The sequence below is a fragment of the Ranitomeya variabilis genome, chromosome 6, assembly GCF_051348905.1.
Source record: "Ranitomeya variabilis isolate aRanVar5 chromosome 6, aRanVar5.hap1, whole genome shotgun sequence".
NCBI lineage: Eukaryota > Metazoa > Chordata > Amphibia > Anura > Dendrobatidae > Ranitomeya > Ranitomeya variabilis.
In genome coordinates, this window is record NC_135237.1 from 549,800,679 (window position 1) to 549,818,338 (window position 17,660).

The 17,660-nt window shown below is 45.0% G+C and overlaps 1 protein-coding gene across 1 annotated transcript in view; it reads left to right on the forward strand.

The window, feature by feature from the left end:
• The window catches only part of TG (thyroglobulin), a 233,000-nt gene extending 220,850 nt beyond the window's left edge, over positions 1-12,150 (forward strand). Inside the window, exons 43-46 of the mRNA XM_077271730.1 lie at positions 2,532-2,639; positions 8,332-8,472; positions 10,629-10,819; positions 11,887-12,150. Of these exons, the coding sequence (XP_077127845.1) occupies positions 2,532-2,639; positions 8,332-8,472; positions 10,629-10,819; positions 11,887-11,984 (538 nt within the window). The 3' untranslated portion in view covers positions 11,985-12,150. The remainder of the gene's footprint in view (positions 1-2,531; positions 2,640-8,331; positions 8,473-10,628; positions 10,820-11,886) is intronic.
• Positions 12,151-17,660: the final 5,510 nt, after the last annotated feature.

The following is a 17,660-nucleotide window of genomic DNA, read 5'->3' on the forward strand; positions in this document are numbered from 1 at the left end:
GTAGTATATAGCACAGCCCACATAGTATATAGCACAGCCCACGTAGTATATAACACAGCCCATGTAGCATATAACAGCCCACGTAGCATATAACACAGCCCATGTAGTATATAGCACAGCCACGTAGTATATAGCACAGCCACATAGTATATAACACAGCCACGTAGTATATTGCACAGCCACATAGTATATTGCACAGCCACATAGTATATTGCACAGCCACGTAGCATATAACACAGCCCACATAGTATATAGCACAGCCACATGGTATATTGCACAGCCACGTAGTATATTGCACAGCCCATGTAGTATATAACACAGCCCACATAGTATATTGCACAGCCACGTAGTATATAGCACAGCCACATAGTATGTAACACAGCCATGTAGTATATAACACAGCCACGTAGTATATTGCACAGCCACGTAGAATATAGCACAGCCCACGTAATATATAACACAGCCCACGTAGTATATAACACAGCCCACGTAGTATATAGCACAGCCCACGCAGTATATAACACAGCCCATGTAGTATATAGCACAGCCACGTAGTATATAGCACAGCCATGTAGTATATTGCACAGTCACGTAGTATATTGCACAGCCCACGTAGTATATAGCACAGCCCACATAGTATATAGCACAGCCCACGCAGTATATAGCACAGCCACGTAGTATATAGCACAGCCCACGTATATAACACAGCCCATGTAGTATATAACACAACCCACGTAGCATATAACACAGCCCACATAGTATATAGCACAGCCTCGTAGTATATTGCACAGCCACGTAGTATATTGCACAGCCCACGTAGTATATTGCACAGCTCGCGTAGTATATAACACAGCCCACGTAGTATATAGCACAGCCCACGCAGTATATAGCATAGCCACGTAGTACATAGCATAGCCACTTAGTGTATAGCACAGCCCACATAGTATATAGCACAGCCCACGTATAAAACACAGCCCTCGCAGTATATAGCACAGCCCATGTAGTATATAGCACAGCCACGTAGTATATAGCACAGCCCACGTAGTACATAGCACAGCCCACGTAGTATATAGCACAGCTCACATAGTATATAGCACAGCCACGTAGTATATAGCACAGCCCACGTAGTATATAGCACAGCCATTGTAGTATATAACACAGCCCACATAGTATATAGCACAGCCCACACAGTATATAGCACAGCCCATCGCAAGGAGCGGGAAAAGCTGCTGGGGACGCCGGAAAGTGAGAATATCACAATTTTTTTTAAAATTATTTTTAACATTATATGTTTTTACTGTTGATGCTGCATAAGCAGCATCAATAGTAAAAAGTTGGTCACACTTGTCAAAAGCGGTGACGGATCCGGAAATGCTGCAGGCAGCGCTTCCGGGTCCGTCACAGAATGACGGCACATCGCTAGCGCATGCCCAGTATGGCATGCGTTGGCGATGCGCCCGGTAACAGGGTTAATGGCAGTGTTAACGGACTGCGTTACACCACGTCATGCCACGGTGTAACGCAGTCCGTTTAACGAACTGCTAAAACGCTATGTGGGCGCTGACTGGTGGGGAGTATGAAGGAGGCACTGACTGGAGGGGAGTAGGGAGGGGCCAATTCGCCGCCAGACTGTGCCTGTCGCTGATTGGTCGCGCCCAACTGGCCGCGACCAATCAGCGACGCGGGATTTCCGTGACAGACAAACAGACGGAAGTGGACCTTAGATGATTATATATATAGATTATTATCAGAGAGAACAAATAACCGCCATACACAGCACTATCAATTATACCAACACCAATAATATACTGTATGTCCAATTAGTCTAATCTGGTTTTATTGTGATTTTGGCAATAAATATTACTTTTTATTTATGTGGCTTGTTGCTACTCCGTTTGTTCTAAGGGTGTGATAGTACATTGGGAGTACTCCACTGTACTTATATTTTGCTGATATTGTGGGAGAGCTTAATACAAATATGCTCTTGGCCTTTTCATATGAATTGTGTTTTTTGATTACTCTTTTAGCAACACCAATATTACCACCTACAAGGGAGGTATACCACCACACTGTGACCAGACCACATATTATCACCACATAGTGACTGAATAATACCACATACTGTCCATATGAGAAAAACCGCCACATCGTGACCAGACTAGATATTGCCATCATTTAGCGACCAAATAATTCCACATACAAGGGAGAAATATCGCCATATCATGACTGGACTACATATTTGCCACCACATAGTGACCAAATAATACTACATACTGTACAAGGGAGAAATCTATCTATCGATCTATTATCTATCTATTATCTATCTATTATCTATCTAACGATATAATTATCTATCAATTATCTATCTATCTATTATCTATCATCTATTATCTATCTATCTATTATCTATGTACCTATAATCTATTTTTTAATCTAATGTCATTTTCTTGGTGCCGGATTCTAAATCCTGACTTTGCAAAATTGGCAATATGTCTCATTCTAACATATGACCAATGCTATTCATTTTCCAGAGACCACTTTATTTCCTGTCCTGTAGTGCAGATGGCCAGACACTGGTCTGAGAATCAGAAGGGCAACGTGTACATGTACTATGTCCCAGAGACCTTCTCCCAGGGCAGGTAAGAGCATCTACATGTATCTATGTGTCCACCTATTTATCAAATTTAGTGGTGGTTCCTACGCTTTTCAGTGACGACTTTTCTTTAGGTTGTTTAACATCCAGCCCATGGCCCCAGGAAACAGCATCCAACCAATGGCCCCCAGGGAACAACATCCAGCCCCTCGCCCCCAGTGTATAGCTTCTGGCCCCTCGCCCCCAGTGTATAACATCCGGCTCCTCACCCCCCGGTGTATAACATCCAGCCCTTCGCCCCCAGTGTATCACATCCAGCCCATCACCCCCAGTGTATAACATCCGGCCCCATTTCCCCTGATGTATAACATATGGCACCATTGCTCCCGGTCTATAACATCCAGCCCCTTTGCCACCGATGTATACCGTCCAGCTCCTCGCCCCTCCAATATATAGCATCTGGCCCCTCGCCCCTCCAGTGTATAACATCCGGCCCCTCACCCCCAGTATATAACATCCGCCCTCCCTCCCAGTGTATAACATCCGGCCCCTCACCCCCATTGTATAACAACTGTCCCCCCTGGTGTATAACATCCAGCCCTTCGCCCCCATTGTATCACATCCAGCCCATCACCCCCAGTGTATATCATCCAGACCCTCATCCTCAGTGTATAACATGTGGCCTCTTACTCCCGATGCATAACATCCAGCTCCTTGCCCCTTCAGTGTATAACATCCGGCCCCTTGTTCCCCACCGTATAACATTTGCCCCATCGCCCATGACATACCATTACCCCTGATGTATAACATCTGGCCCCATTGCCCCTGGTGTATAACATCCGGTCCATCACCCCCAGTGTATAACATCTGGCCTCTGGTACCCCAGTGTATAACATCTAATTCCTCGCCCTTCCAGTGTACAACATCTGGCCCCTCATCTCCCTTTGTGTAACATCCTCCTGTCCCCCAGTGTGTAACATCCAACTCCTCGCTCCTCCAGTGTATAACATCCAGACCCTCACCCCCCATGTATAACATCTAGAGCTTTGTTTCCTAGTATATAACATCCAGACCCTCACCCCCCCATGTATAACATCTAGACCTTTGTTTCCTAGTGTATAACATCTGCGCACGCGCCCCTGGTGCTTAACATCCGGCATAGTTACCCCTGGTGCATAACATCCGGCCCCCCCGCCAGTGTATAACCTCTGGCCCCCCGCCATGCCGTCTGCCTCTACTACCATGTGACAGAATGGCCGGTGGTGCAGAGCTCCCTGATACCGGCGCAGGCGCAGTCCTGTAATAGGAGCCACCAGGGAAACAAGTCCGATCATGACATTTCTCCATCCTAAATCTTCCTCCATCACCTGTGAGTGATATTATTGAGAAGTGAAAGGAACCGCAGCAGCTCAGCCATGAAGTGGAGACCCCGTAATGTTACAGAGCGGAGGGCAGAAAAGTCACCACCGGTCTGCTGACCCCATAACGGCAGAGTCCAGACCGCTTCCTTCTTTCTACATGTATTAGCCCTAGTCCCGAGCTGTTTTAGCAATTTTGTTATAAAGAACAGAGCTTTTTACATGGGAGCTGGAATCTCTTTATGTCATTGATAACTTTAGAGGAATAATTCTAGTAGTGCGAATGGTTTTGCAGCATGCTGGGAGTTGTAGTTCACAGCTGGAGACCCTCACTTTGCAGATCGCCATAAAATCAGGACTGCTCTCTGTCCTGCCCAGCAGTTGATGTGATTGATGACATCTTCCCGGCCTCTATCATAAAAAGATGTAATTATTCATGTACGTTTATCAAAAGAGCAAAAAGTAATAAACCCTGACAGATATACGGCGCTGAGCGTCTACATAACCCTCTCATGAAGCCAACGTTCTCCGGCGCGCGGCCAAACGTCTCTGCTCCTCATCCAAAAATAATAGTCGTGAGATGAAGGCGTCCGCATCCGACTCACCAGAGTAATGGCTGATTCACTTCCCTTTGTTTCGCCAGGTGTAAAAATAACTCTTCATCATTTCTCTTGAAAGGAGTTTGAATCCTTTTCAATTCCTTCCCCGAGAATTAGATTGTAAACAGCGCCACTCCTGTCCATAGGCAGTGCCCGGTACTGCAGATCAGACACGCTCAAAGCAATGGAACGGCCTGACTTTTCACCTTTTGCTGGGAACATTGAGGGTTAAAAAGGAGGAAAGAAGGGGTCCACGTAATGAGGCTTTTTTTTTTTTGCTCTGCATTTATATAAAAAAAAATCTTACGAAAATATAGGGGGATCGGCAGGGATTTTCTGAAAAAAAAAAAATACCCTTAAGATCAAAATCAATTATTTTTATATAATGAAAAATGTTCAAAAATGTGTAAGAAAAATGTCACAGAGAAAATGATGACAGTAGCTCAGCGGTAACATCTTCGGGATCACTTTCTATGATGGTTTAAACTGACAGAAGGAAGAGCACTCACCATCCGTGCAAAATGTCCAATCTTTATTCTGACATCAAGTCAAAAGCAGGGCTTAACAGGGAGAACAGTGGTTCCTAGAGACGACGGCCGTTTCGCGCTGCCGCGCTTCTACGAGTCTTGATCGCGAAACGGACGTCATCTCTAGGAACCACAGTTCTCCCTGTTAAGTCCTGCTTTTGACTTGATGTCAGAATAAAGATTGGACATTTTATACACATGTTTGAACTTTCATTTTTTCTGAATGAGCACCCGGATTCCGTTGTGGCATATCAATGCAATTTCAGCTGTGAGGAGGTGTAGCAGAGAGATTGGGCTGATTGTGCGAACCCTTCTTTTTTGACTTTCTATGATGGGTCGTCTATTTCTATCTTTTACCATTTTTTTTTTGGCTTTCTCCAAGATCTCTGGTTTCTTCCCACATTCCAAAAACTTGTTTGTATTCTTTAAAGATTTTGGAAGATTGTTCAAGCTATGAATGTTTCAAGTTTTTACATCCATGACATTTTAGGTCTATGTTGTTGCTTTTCTTTACGGACTATGCAAAGTTTTTTCCATGTGTGACACTTGGTCTGTGAAGGCGGCTTCGTGATCTACAAGTTATGGCAAGTTTTCTAGCTGTGACTTTGTGCGTCTAAAGAGTTGATTTCATGTTTTTCTGTGACATTATGTGTATATGAAGCTGACTTTAGTCATTATAAGCTATGGCAAGTTTTTCTATCTGTGACATTATGAGTGTTTAGAACTGGCTTTCATAACTACAAGCTATGACAACTTCTTCTACCTGTGATATTATAGAGGACTGCAGAGGTGGTTTTATCAGCTACACGCTATTACACATTTTTCTATCTGTGACATTATGAGTATGTGGAACTGGCTTTTGGTAAATACAAGCTATGACAAGCTTTTTTTTATATGTGACACTGAAGATCTACAGAGCTGATTTCATTAGCTACAAACTAAGACTAGTTTTCTATCTGTGACATTGTAGATCCAGGGCGCTGATTTGATGATTTTTCTGTGACGTTATACAAATATGAATCTGGTTTTTGTATTTACAAGCTATGCATAGAAGTTTTTCTATTTGTGACATTATGAGCAGATAAAACTGGCATCAAGCTATGACAATTTATTTTATCTGTGGCAATGTGGGTCTACAGCTGGTTTCATTAGCTATAGACTAAGACATGTTTTTCTGTCTGTGACATTATGAGTATAAGGCCGGGGTCACACTAGACCGTAATACGGACGAGTGCTATGCGATAAAAAATCGCATAGCACTCGGCCCAATGTTAACCTATGGTGCAGCTCCCATCATCCGATATTTTCTCTACCGTATTTTGGATCCGAGGGAACTCGCATCAGGCTGCGATTGTCAGCGTATCTCGGCCGAGACTCGCCAATGCAAGTCTATGGGTGCGAGAAAAAATCGGATTACACACGGACCATGCGTGTGCATTGCGAGAAATACGCAGCGGTGTTCTATAGAAAAGCCGGTAATTCAATTGCCGGCTTTTCATTTCTCCTGCACAAACCCGACAGGATATGAGACATGATTACATACAGTAAACCATCTCATATCCCCATTTTTTTTTGCATATTCCACACTACTAATGTTAGTAGTGTGTATGTGCAAAATTTCAGCGCTGTAGCTGCTAAAATAAAGGGTTAAATGGCGGAAAAAATTGGCATGGGCTCCTGCGCAATTTTCTGTCTGTGACATTATGAGTATAAGGACCTGACTTTAGGAATTACAAGCTAGGACAGGCTTTTTTTCATCTGTGACACTGTAGGTCTACAGAGCTTGTTTCATTAGCTATAGACTAAGACATATTTTTCTGTCTGTGACATTATGAGTATATGGAGCTGACTTTAGTAATTACAAGCTAGGACAGGCTTTTTTCATCTGTGACACTGTAGGTCTACAGAGCTTGTTTCATTAGCTATAGAATAAGACACGTTTTTCTGTCTGTGACATTATGAGTATCTTTAGCTGATTTTAGTAATTACAAGCTAGGAGAAGCTTTTTTCATCTGTGACACTGTAGGGCTACAGAGCTGGTTTCATTAGTTACAGACTAAGACACGTTTTTCTGTCTGTGACATTATGAGTATCTTTAGCTGACTTTAGGAATTACAGGCTAGGACAAGCTTTTTTTTTATCTGTGACACTGTAGGGCTACAGAGCTGCTTTCATTAGCTATAGACTAAGACACGTTTTTCTGTCTGTGACATTATGAGTATCTTTAGCTGACTTTAGGAATTACAAGCTAGGACAGGCTTTTTTCATCTGTGACACTGTAGGTCTACAGAGCTTGTTTCATTAGCTATAGACTAAGACACGTTTTTCTGTCTGTGACATTATGAGTATATGGAGCTGACTTTAGGAATTACTAGCTAGGACAAGCTTTTTTTCATCTGTGACAATAGGTCTACAGAGCTGGTTTAATTAGCAACAAATGAAGACAATTTTTTCTGTCTGTGACGTTCTAAGTAGATGGAGCTGACTTTAGTATCTACTAGACATGTCATATTGTGGTTCTACAAAGATGACTTAACTTTCTACAATTGATGGCAAATGTTTCCATCTGTGTCCTTATGGATCTGCATAGTAGGCTGAATGCTATGCTGTGATGGCAGCAAGTCATGTCCTTTCTAAAAGTACGTAAAGGAAACATAAGGGGCTAATCAGCTGACCCTGACTTTGTGCAAATATGTGGAAATTTGTCAAATAATGCCCATGGACTGGAGAATAGCTGGGGGGAGTAAGTGAGCAGGGGCATATAGGCATCCATCTTGTAATGGCTTCTCGATGGGTACCTGAAGGGCCTTATAGGGGGCGCTGCTACACCCTACTGTATATTCCAGGTACCATAATATAAAGGGGCCGTTCACAGTCCGTGCTGCTTGCATGCACATACAATGGAGGAGGCCGCTGTTTCTGTACGGAGGGGTCAGCTTCCTCTTACAGTTCCTCTTTATAGGGGATTCTCTGCTGACAGAAATATGGAAATAAAACTTTGGAGGCAGAAAAACCCCCCACAGTCCGTGGATTTTTTCAGTGTCGTCCAGTATTTTCCCGGAGCCATAAACTTGCATTGCTGATTTAGATCCGACACTCAGATGAAAATCGCGGCCATCCCCATAGACCATCACAGGTACAAGCTGTGGAAAACATGGACAGCACTCGTACACGAAAGTCACATGTGTGAATGGGGCCTAAGGGTGAGTCTCCGTGTTACCCCCTTGTCACTAGTGATCGTCTTTATCCCTCAGCTCCAGCCTGGATCTTCCTCATGATATCACGTTGGCTTTTGGGATTCCCTTTCACCCAAACTACAGGAGTCAGTTTTCCATAGAAGAACAGAAGCTTTCCTTCCTGGTTATGCAATACTTGGCCAACTTTGTCAGAACGGGGTAAGTGCCATAGTGCAAAAGATGGCGATGAGTCCTATAAGAGAAAAAACAACTTTAAAAAAACCGCAAATGATGCACATACACAGGACACATACGTCACCCATCACACATACACAGCACATATATGGTGCACAGGGCACACATGCACCGCATAGGACCCCCACATACAGTACCGGCAGACATTGTACCCCGCACCGCACATTTACACCCTCCACAGTACACGTAGTGCTTATATAGTATACACGTGACACACATATATAGAAGGCCGACCATGTGCAAAAGTTTTAGACAGTTCTATTCATTCTTCAGTCAAAATATTCATGCTCTTTTTTTCCCCAAAATTCTTTCTACAACCACATATTACCAAATAACACCATAAAGTGGCCACACAATAAGGCCATTCAGTGTCCAGACACTATGGGGAAACTAGGGGTCGTGGCTAGTAAAGGGGTTACTTGTAAGACATTTGGTGGTCTAGGGCAGTGAAGACAGTAATTGTAAAGCCTGTGGTGGTCTAAGGCAGTGACATCATTTATTGTATGGCTCCTGGTGGTCTAGGGCAGTGAAAGAAGCATGGTAGTGAGGGGTTATTACTAAAGCCCCTGGTGGTCTAGGGCAGTGAAAGAAGCATGGTAGTGAGGGGCAGGGCCTGCCCGAACGTATAGGCGAACTAGGAGGCCGCCTAGGGTGCCAACCCTAAGGGGGCGCCAGAGAAAAAATAGAAAAAATTATAAAAAATCTTTTCAAAAGGCAAAAGGTGTATGGAGCGGAGCTGAATGTGTATGAGGTGTATGGAGCGGAGCCGTGTGTGTATGAGGTGTACGGAGCGGAGCCATGTGTATGAGGTGTATGGAGCGGAGTCGTGTGTATGAGGTGTATGGAGCGGATCTAAATGTGTACGAGGTGTACGGAGCGGAGCCGCGTGTGTACGAGGTATATGGAGCGGAGCGCGTGTGTACGGAGCGCAGCCGCGTGTGTAGGAGTAGCTATGTGTGGCTATTATACGGTACGAAGTATCATGTGGGCCAATATACAGTATGGAGCATCATGTGTGGCCATTATACAGTATGGAGCACTGTGTGGCCATATTTTTTTGTTTATAATTATTGTTTATGAAACAGTGTGATCAGCAGTGCTAAATGGGTGTGGTTGGGACGTGGATATGGGTGTGGCTAGTTATGAATGGGTGTGGTCAGAGGCGTGGCCTAAAATCTGCCGCACGCGCCGCAAACTTTGGCCCTCTTTCCCATCTTCAAAAGTTGGGAGGTATGTTAAAAGTAGTAAGGGCGCAACAAAATAGTTTAGCCTAGGGCGCCGTAATCTCTCGGGCCGGCTCTGGTGAGGGGTTATTACTAAAGCTCCTGGTGGTCTAGGGCAGTGAGTGATTTTTAATTAAGCTCTTGGTTGTATGGGCCAGGGGTTATTAGTAAAGTCACTTGTGATTTAGGCCAGTAAGAAGTTAGTACTACAGCCCTTGGTGGGCTAGGGAAGTGAGTGGTTTGTAGTATAGCCCCTTGTGGGCTAGGATAGTGAGCGGTTAGTAGTAAAGCCCCTGGTGGACTAGGGTAGTGAGTGGTAAGTACTAATGTCCCTGGTGGGCTTGAGTAGTGAATGGTTATTAGTAAAGCTCCTGGTGGTCTGGGGCAGTATGTGGTTAATAATAAGTTGTTATTGATAAAACCCCTGATTACAAAGAGCACAGAAGAGTTTAGTGGTAAAGTCCCTGATGGCCTAGAACGGTGAAAGTTTACATGCCCTAAGTTATTTCCTGGAGCACCAGTCCTTGACCACTAAGGCTATGTGGACCCTGGACATTGGCCTGGTTCCCAACCTGTTGAAAGCCCCCTGGCATCTACCCGCACAGCCCCCATACTGTTGCCCGTACCACCCATGAAGGATGCTTTTGTCCGGATTGTGGACGGACAGCTGACTCCCTCAGGTGACTACCGCCAGACCGAGGAGTCCCCACCGGCCGCCGTCAGCGCTGACTACCGAACATGACCCTGACAAGTATGAAGGATCCCATGATGAATGTATAGCAGGAGCCTTACATGGGACTTCCTCTAAGACTATACACGATTGTTACTTCTTCTTTCAGAATGTTTAGAATAAATTGTGACATTTATATTTGTTTATTTTTTTCTCTTTCTTCCCAGAAACCCAAACTTTTCTTACAATTTTACAAGAAGGAGGAATGTGGCTTTACCATCATGGCCGGAGCACCGAGCGCACAGCGGGGGAGACAGATATAAGGAGTTTACCGAGCTCTTACCAAATCATCAAGGGCTGAAAAAAGCCGAATGTTCATTCTGGAACCAGCTCATCCCGGCCCTGAAATCGTCTACAAGTGAGTGGCGGACCAAACGGCCTCGCAGGTGTCAGGGTAGAAGAAATGTCAGGACTGCAGGTGTGAGGGAAGTCAAAGTGGGCTACAAGGCGAGAGAGAGCGACGAGGGCGCCCCCAGAGAGTGCCGCACAGAATCCCCTCCCCCACCGCACATTATCAGCATATTACACCACAGTGACCGAGTACTGGCACAAGACGCATGACGCCGAGACCACAGACCACGAGATCCCAGACTAAAATCACATCAGCTGCTGCAGAAACTCTTTTCTGGAAACTGAGGTGTATAGTATGAGGTTCTGCAGCAGCTGAGGTGTATTATGAGGTTCTGCAGCAGCTGAGGTGCTGTATGAGGATCTGCAGCAGCTGAGGTGCAGTATGAGGTTCTGCAGCAGCTGAGATGTAGTATGAGGTTCTGCAGAACCCAAGGTGTATTATGAGGTTCTGCAGCAGCCGAGGTGTATTATGAGTTTCTGCAGGAGCTGAGGTGTATTATAAGGTTATGCAGCAGCTGAGGTGTAGTATGGGGTTCTGCAGCAGCTGAGGTGTGCATTATGAGGTTCTGCAGCAGCTGAGGTGTGTAGTATGGGGTTCTGCAGCAGCTGAGTTTTATTATGAGGTTCTGCAGCAGCTGAGTTTTATTATGAGGTTCTGCAGCAGCTGAGGTGCATTATGAGGTTCTGCAGCAGCTGAGGTGTATTATGAGATTCTGCAGCAGGTGAGGTGTGTATTATGGGGTTCTGCAGCAGTTGAGGTGTATTATGAGGTTCTGCAGCATCTGAGGTGTATTATGAGGTTCTGCAGCATCTGAGGTGTATTATGAGGTTCTGCAGCATCTGAGGTGTATTATGAGGTTCTGCAGCAGCTCAGGTGCATTATGAGGTTCTGCAGGAGCTGAGGTGTGTATTATGAGGTTTTGCAGCAGTTGAGGTGTGTATTATGAGGTTCTGCAGCAGCTGAGGTATAGTATGAGGTTCTGCAGCAGCTGAGTTATATTATGAGGTTCTGCAGCAGCTGAGGTTACGGTCTTACAATCTTTCAGGCCTTATGTGTTTCTCTCTGTGTTGCAGGTTTGCAGGACGGCTCCAGCAGGAACAGCAGAGACCTTGGATCACCATCTGCGGTGACTGGCGGCAGCCGGCAGGAAGACAAAGGCTCTTACTCCTGACGGATGTGACACGATCCCGCGTCCTATTACATGGCCGCGTCTTAGTCCAAAAAGACAATATTTCTAAAACAACTCCAACAATTCCTCCCGTCCGGCCGCGCAGCGTCTTCTACAATGAAAACCTTTTTTTTTCTGTCTTTTCTTACAATAAAGAGATTGAGAATTGCTTCTTCTCACCGCCTCGTCATTCCGACCTTTTCCCATTAACAAAGTAAGGATTTGTCCCTTCGCGTCCTCTGTATAATGTGCAAGATCAATGTCAGTGAATGGAGAAATCGGTACGCTGCAAAACGTGGCTGAGCCTAGTCCTGCCCCAGTGACTCCATCTCAAATCCTCTCCTAAAGGGGTAGTCAACTACTGAAAAACCCCTTGCAAACTTACAGTCATGATCATGAGCGAAAGTTTTTGCACCCTTAAAATTGTTCCAGAAAATGAAGTATTTCTCCCAGAAAATTATTGCAATTAATTATAGACAGAGGACAACCCCTTTAACTTTTAAGGACTTATCTGTGTTGTCCAGCAGTATAGCACAGCTCCACTATGGCACCCATCATATTATTTTAATGAGATGGCTCTGTTCATTCTGTCCAAGTCTAGACAGCAAAGCTGACAAATGAACTGCACAAAATGTCAAAAATCAAGCTACTGTTTCTGATGTAATAGACAGTGTAAAAAAAAACTATACTGTTTAAATTATATGGGTCTATAAATCTAAATTTGTATAATGTGCTAATTTTTGTTGATACACCCCCCTCTTAAAATGTTCTAGAGCGGCTTCCAGCAAGACAACCACCCCCAAGGTCCACTATAAAAACTGTTTCTGCCCCCTCACATCATAGGTTCCTCATGACTCAGTCTAGAGAGGTTGCGTGGCTACTCAATATCACTTGATGATGATCAGTACATTTCCCCCTGCTGTAAAAACTCATTTTCATAACTTCTTCAGTAACAGGAACAAAGGCAGATACAATCTTGATAATGGTGATACTGTGCAAGAAACAGGCTGAGAGTCACATCGTGGTGGCAGCGTTCAGTGTCATGTGCTGTTCTGTGTGGAAATCTGAGATAATATTCAGAACATGGAAATTAGATCTGTGCAATGTCTGCTGTAAATGGCCCCATATACAGAGCCAGCAGTTTCCCTACAGCGCTGGAGCCTGAGGGGGCCTAAAGTCCCCTCTGAAAAACATATGAATGCTCCAGTGTAAGTTCAATGCGGAGGACTCCTAGTTCGGTGCAGAGGACCCCTAGTTTGGTGCAGAGGACTCCTAGTTTGGTGCAGAGGACCCCTAGTTCAGTGCGGAGGACCCCTAGTTCGGTGCAGAGGACCCCTAGTTTAGTGCGGAGGACCCCTAGTTCGGTGCAGAGGACTCCTAGTTTAGTGCGGAGGACCCCTAGTTCGGTGCAGAGGACTCCTAGTTTGGTGCGGAGGACCCCTAGTTCGGTGCAGAGGACTCCTAGTTCAGTGCGGAGGACCCCTAGTTCAGTGCAGAGGGCTCCTAGTTTGGTGCGGAGGACCCCTAGTTCGGTGCGGAGGACCCCTATTTCAGTGCAGAGGACTCCTAGTTCAGTGCGGAGGACCCCTAGTTCGGTGCAGAGGACCCATAGTTCGGTGCGGAGGACTCCTACTTTGGTGCAGAGGACCCCTAGTTTGATGCGGAGGACTCCTAATTTGGTGCGGAGGACACCTAGTTTGGTGCAGAGGACTCCTATACAGTTCCTAGTAACTAATAGATTTATAACATTTCACACCCCTGGTCCTTGACGTGTCACAATCAGCAGAACTGTTGTCTGGGCATTGTATGGCGATTATTTCGGGATTACATATGGGGGTATTATTTGGTTGATTTGTGATGGCACCATTCTGGCACAATATTGCAATATTATTTGGCCACTGTTATATGGAAATAGATGGAGGTATTATTTGCATGTATCATTGGTTCACAATATGACATTAAAACTTGGGCACTGTATAGTAATATATGGGCATTGTATGGTTTTAACCAGAGAGAAAAAATTGGTCCAGGCAATTGGTCCTGGTAACTGCCATTTCTTAATTACAATTCGAACTGAGGAAAGGTCAACTTGAAAACGCTTTGCTATCTTCTTATAGCCTTCTTCTGCTTTTGGCCTCCACCATTTTCATTTTCAGAGTGCTGAGCAACTGCTTAGAAGAACCCATGGCTGCTGTTTTTTGGCACAAGGTCAGAGGAGGCTGGGTTTTTATAAAGCTTGGAAATTTGCATCACCTGGCCTTTCCTAATGATAGTAGTGACCAAGCCATAACCCTTACAGGCTAATTAAGGTCTGAAATCTTGGTCAAAGTTATTTGAGTACACAAATCTCTAAGGGTGTCCAAACTTTTACTTAGGACCATTTTACTTTTTGTAATTTTTAAAATGTAAAAAATGTAAATATAATGTATATGTTTTTGGCTTAATATAGAAAGGTAATATGTCATCTTTAACTTTAAACCTTCTAGAGATCATTTCATCTTCAACTTGCTGAACTGTTCACAATAATAGTAATTTTGACTAGAGGCGCCCAGACTTTTACATGCCAATGTATATGGCCAATGTATGTGTGGTGCCCTAAGGTTCTGGTCATCACAGTAGCATTGCTTTCCTCACGGGGAGAGTGATGTTACATTTGGAAGCGATGAAGGATATCTTTTATCAGGTAACCACCATACACACAACATGTTCACACTCCAGGCCACAAGGGGGAGCTTTTGATCCTATTTACTAGGTGACTCCCCTACATATATTGTGGTTTGGAGGGAAAGAGAGGTCAGATTGCCAGAGAGACAGAAGGGAGCATACCGACCTAGAGGGTCAGAAGGTCTGAAGGGGCTGTGTAGTCTGAAGTATTACAGCTCCTGGAAAGAAACATACAGAAAGTCAAACATTGCTCAGTGAGTGTTCAGGAGAGCGAAGCACAGGAGAGTAACATCAGGGGAGACCAGCTACGAGCAGGCTGCCTCCTTCTGAGGTGCAGATAACCGGTAGCTGGACCACCGAGGTTGTAAGGAACTCTACGACTTACATCAGAGACAGGCAGGTTATGTCCTATCCTATATGGGGGACAGAGAGAAGAACTGTGAGGACTTTATGTGAAGCCATAGGCAGTAAGGGACTACAACACCACCACGCTAGAGGAAGGCTTTTAACTCCACCTGGTAAAGGGGACTCTGGATTCGCTTCCAAGCCAGCCGGACCCTGCCTGCCCTGTGATCTGGTGCTCTGGACTGTGGCTGCCTGAAGTCTTCAGTAAACCAGGTAAAGAGACTGCAAACCTGTGTCTTCGTTCTTTACTGCGCCATTCACCATCTTCCATCTAGCCCTGGGGATACACTTCACCTGTGGGAAGTTATACCATCTAGCTGCCATAACATCACCCCAGAGGACCCCTTAAAGCAGCGTCGGTCCCCACTGACCGAATACCACAGGTGGCGTCACAAACATAAACTCTATTCACCAAATCCCTTTAAAGACTTTCCCCTTTTACATGGGCGCCCAGGGCCACGGATCGGGTCGCCACCGTGACATCCCCTGGTGAACACTACTGGTCCCGGTACCGGGTACCCCACGGCCCTGGCAGAGCGACTCATATGGTTTTAACATTTGTTTTCCGGTATGGTGCCATTAACAGCACATTATGTGTCAGTATAAATTAACCAGTGTGCTTTACTATTTTTTGTCTAATGCATGGCAGTATTATATGTGACATTCTCTTAACATTGTTTGGATATTAATACTATATGGCTGTTTTATTCGGTCAATACATAGAAGTATACAGTGGGGAAAATAAGTATATGATACACTGCCGATTTTGCAAGTTTTGTCATCTACGAAGAGTGTAGAGGTCTGTAATTTTAATCGTAGGTACACTTCACCTGTGAAAGACAGAGTCTAAAAATAAAGATCAGAAAATCTCATTGTATGATTTTTACATAAATAATTTGCATTTTAATGCATATGTGAGGCACTGACCCTTGTTACAGCTAGGGGCGCTGTTTGTTCTCCCCAGAATGCGCACGGAGGTGTAGTGAGGCCATTGAAGGGGTATTGCAGTTGCAGGTGTAGCTGTGATTGCAATGGTGAAGCAGTGACCAGGTAGGGGTCGCTGTGTGTTCTCCCCAGGTTGTGCATGGATTCGTATGAAGTCCATAGGTGTGCATGGCAGTCACGGGCGTAATGGTGACTGCAATGCAGTTTAATAATAATAAATAAGGTTAGTCTTGGACATACTGTTTGTCCAAGACAGATTTAGGGAAAACCTGCTCTGGGTTTTGTGTTATCAAACTGACTGCAGTATGTGAATGGTGCAGTCCATTTCATTTCTGGTCCGGGTTTTTCCATGTGGCAAGAAGCCACTGGTTTCTATCTTAAAAAGCCCTGCAGGAAAGGGTCTTGGGAGGTCTTATTGAGTCTGAGGTGTCTCAGGTGTGTCAGGGCCAGAGTGAGGCCTGGCAACCCACAGCATACACAGTGGCGCTGCTGGCCACGATGACTGGCCATGGATGTGGACAGGTCTTGTGCCTGGAGGTGTGCATGTCTGGGCCGCCAGGCCTGACCCTGTCTCCTGTTTCAGCCCTAAGCTGAAACCACCACCCGCCACCCAGTGAAGAGACCACACACCAATCTCCACAGAAAGCACAGACAGGGAAAACTGAAAAACGCACCACGCCGCAGTCACACAGGAATACACTATAATGTGTACAGGGCAAAACAAATACAAATATAGGAAGGAGAAATATGACAAAGGATAATACACCACCAGATACGATATTCTTTCTCCTAGACCACCACTCCAGACCGAGATCACCAGGCACAAGACACAAGCTATAATCGGTGACGCCCCAAAGTCCAGAATGACTATTTAAAGGCCGTGGGCGTGACCCAGCCTCCAACCAAATTACCAGCTAGATTAACCCCGAGCAAGCTGGATAAAGTCTAGCCAACGCCACTGAGCATGTAGTGGACGTAAGTGGAATTACCGCTGTCTGTCGGACGCCCTAGTGTGAACAGCGTCCGACATGACAATAATATGCACTTAAGTTATATGCTCTGAAGTTATATGCAGTTGTGTGGATTGGAACCTTTTTTTTTGTGAAGATAACACATTAAAGAGACTTTTTTTGTTTGAACTTTGTGGGTCACTGCCTCTTCACTACGTACGGTGCTACTGCAGCACTACATATGAAATAAGTATTTGATACAATAGAAAAAGAGAACTTAATATTTGGTCCAGGAACCTTTGTTTGCAATTACAGAGGTCAGATGTTTCCTACAGTTCTTGACCAGGTTTGCACACACTGCAGCAGGGATTTTGGCACACTCCTCCATACAGATCTTCTCCAGATCTTTCAGGTTTCGGGGCTGTTACTGGGCAACATTGAGTTTCAGCTCCCTCCAAACGTTTTCTATTGGGTTCAGGTCTGGAAACTGGCTAGGCCACTCCAGGAGCTTGAAATGCTTCTTTTGGAGCCACTCCTTAGTTGCCCTGACTATGTGTTTTGGGTCATTTCATGCTTGAAGACCCAGCCATGACCCATCTTCAATGCTCTTACTGAGGGAAGCAGGTTGTTAGCAAAAATCTTGCGATACATGACTCCATCCATCCTCTCTTCAATATGGTGCAGTCATCATGTCCCCTTTGCAGAAAAGCACCCT